Source organism: Apaloderma vittatum, unplaced genomic scaffold, assembly GCF_000703405.1.
Source record: "Apaloderma vittatum isolate BGI_N311 unplaced genomic scaffold, ASM70340v1 scaffold3368, whole genome shotgun sequence".
Lineage (NCBI taxonomy): Eukaryota > Metazoa > Chordata > Aves > Trogoniformes > Trogonidae > Apaloderma > Apaloderma vittatum.
In genome coordinates, this window is record NW_009731098.1 from 1,104 (window position 1) to 3,894 (window position 2,791).

Here is a 2,791-nt window from a genome sequence, read left to right on the forward strand (position 1 = left end):
CAAGGGTAAGCAAATGCCTCAAACCTATCTGTGCAGGGATGCAGTTCACTAATTACAGGAATCATTTGCTGGAAAAATAGAGTGTAACTGATGTAGATGAGCATACATCAGTTTTATGAATGTAAGTAGAAGGTCGATATTAACTTGCGCTTACGTTAATAAAGTGAGCGAGTATGGTATTTGTGCTTGTTTGGAACTAAAAGTCCTGCTGCTTCTATGGTTAAGACTTGTGTGCTAACTGTGTGTCTGTTTGTTTAGGTGACCTGGCATGAAATTGCAAGGCCTCAAGTACATGGCTACGACATGCGTTGTCTGGCGATGATTGGCCGGTTTCAGTTTGTGTCAGGGGCAGATGAAAAAGTGCTTCGAGTCTTTCGTGCTCCCAAGAATTTTGTAGAGAATTTCAGTAACATCACTGGCATTCCAGTGGAGAAGCTGTGCTCCCACGTAAGTGTGCTAAAGCAATGCTAAATGAAGCCAGTCCTCTTGCATGTAAATAAAACTAATGTTTTACAAAATGTCAAATTGCACTGAACTCCGTTATAAAAAATATCTTAGTAGTTCTGAAACCTTAATCTTTATTTTCCTTTCCCTTCTGTTTGCTTCCGTGTGTGTTGTTTTGTTTGTATTTTTACGGTGTTGTCCTAAAAAACAGGTTGTGTTTGAAACTAAACAACACGTGGTGTATGAAGATTGCTAAGAGTATTTAAATAAGTCAGATCAAGTAGACTGCTGCACACACTTGGTGATTTGAAAGCAAACAATAAAGCCTGAGAACGTGCTTCTTCTTAATTTAAGGGTGTTAGTAGTCTTGTCTAGATGTAATTATTGTTGTGTGTTTATGTGGTGGTGTGGTTTTTAATTGTATGTTTGAAAATAGTAGAGCTTCCAGCACTGCTGTTAGTTGCTACATATAAATATTTATAAACATGTACTTGTTCATGCGTTATTTCCTTTTGGCATTGGAAATTCTCTTGAGGCTTTTATATTCCAATTCTTAGTTGTTTGTAGGTTTCCTACTCTGGGGAAAGATATGGCTGCACACTTGCTGTGCTTTCTTTGTTCTCCATTTGCTTTAAGATCTAATTCTGAGTTTCTCTGCATTTTGGAGAGCAGACTTCGTTCAGGATAGCTGCTTCTGTAAAGTGCCTTGCATGCCCTTTGTGTTTCTGGCTCAGAAATGGTGTTTTCTGTGCAGCTTTTTAGCCTTTCCATTTTGTTTAACAACTGAAATATCTGGGAAAGAAATCTGTTCACTTTTTTGATAGCAGGAAGTTGCGTAAGTAGCTATTTAGTCCTTTAATTCCCTAAGACTTTGCAAGCATTTGCGTTGTTGATATAATACAAATAACATTGTGCTTTTATAATGCTGGCAGATGTCATTATTTTACTTTTATGTAGACTTTCTTTATCAGCTCTTCCTCTGAGTGCTATTTTTTGATCCATGATATCACAAAGTGTTTCACATGGGCTTTGTTTAAAGAGGAAGGCTTTATGAGCTTTAATGATACAGTTCCTCTTTAAATAGCTTTATTGAAATTGTTTTCTGTGAATGCTTTTTTTTTATTCAAGTGGGTAAGCTTTTTCTTAATTTAGCTCAAACACCTTCCTAAGAAAATACTTAAAAAAATACAGCTTTATATTCAAAAAGGATTGAATAGAGTTATAATCAGTTCAAATCCATGGGATTGTATTATACTTTGGGTTCTAATAAAGAACTGTTATTGTTTTAGAGGCATTAGACTAGTGTGTCTCATTTTTTTGTCAAATCATAAACATTTCAATAAATATTTTAAGCTGTCGTCCAAATTCTGTAAAGTAGTCTTTATTTGAACCTTCCAGACTCTATAAGGGGTTTTACAGCTATTAAATCTAATCTTTTTCTATCTCTACCCAAAGAGCCACAAGTTCACTTGCCCTTTCTCAGTTTTGTCTTTTCCCCATACCTTTGGAAGTATTTTCTGTCTGATAATTTTTTTTTTCCTCTGTACTGCTCTGAACAGCCACATACTCCAGCCAATTCTCTGTACTATGTACTGGGTTGTGTTTGAAGTTGTGAGCACAGGCACTCACTCTCAGTCCCCTTTTCCAAAATGCTGGTTTATTGTTTCACCTCAGAACAGGCTATTTCCCAAACCCATTGTGTTAAAAACTGCAGAGTTCTCAGTTGATTAACTATCATGTATATCTTAGAATAAATGAAATTGTAAAATAAAACCTGTAATTAGGGATGAAGATGCGTGCTTTACAGCAAAATGCTTGAGCTTGAGGCCTTTTGTTTTCCTAGCAGAGTTCTGATCATTGTTCTCTCCAGGGAATGAGAATTTTTCCCAAGTGGCCCCCTTCACTTCTCTAGAAGAGTCACTGTTTTTTATCACAGGGATTCCTTAAGCTGTGGCTGTTGAAATCTGAACGTACATGACAACCTGTGTGCAATCTTTCTTTCTTTCTTTAATTCAGGAATCATCAGATCTTCCAGAAGGTGCAACTGTGCCAGCTTTGGGATTATCCAATAAAGCTGTTTATGAAGGTATGGATAATGAGAAATAGTGGTGATGGTGCTTCATGTGGAAACATTTTTTTAATTATTGTGTTAGCATATGTCTTTTTGTTAGATCTGTCACTGTAAGCTTGACTGTAAGTTTAGAATCTAGAGATAAAATTGTGCAAAGTGTTTATTTCTCTGGTAGCACTGAAATGTGGTGCTTAAAAATAATAAAAAAAACCCCACAAGTGAGAATCTTTCCTCCCTTCTGCTGCTTTTGGTTTCTCCCATGAACATCCCCTGATG

General features: G+C 36.4%; 1 protein-coding gene across 1 annotated transcript in view; it reads left to right on the plus strand.

Moving 5' to 3' along the window:
• Window positions 1–258: 258 nt before the first annotated feature.
• Window positions 259–2,791, plus strand: part of ELP2 (elongator acetyltransferase complex subunit 2) — a gene marked incomplete at its 5' end in the record, with an annotated part of 13,025 nt that continues 10,492 nt past the window's right edge. Inside the window, 2 exons of the mRNA XM_009875050.1 lie at window positions 259–447; window positions 2,461–2,530. Of these exons, the coding sequence (XP_009873352.1) occupies window positions 259–447; window positions 2,461–2,530 (259 nt within the window). The remainder of the gene's footprint in view (window positions 448–2,460; window positions 2,531–2,791) is intronic.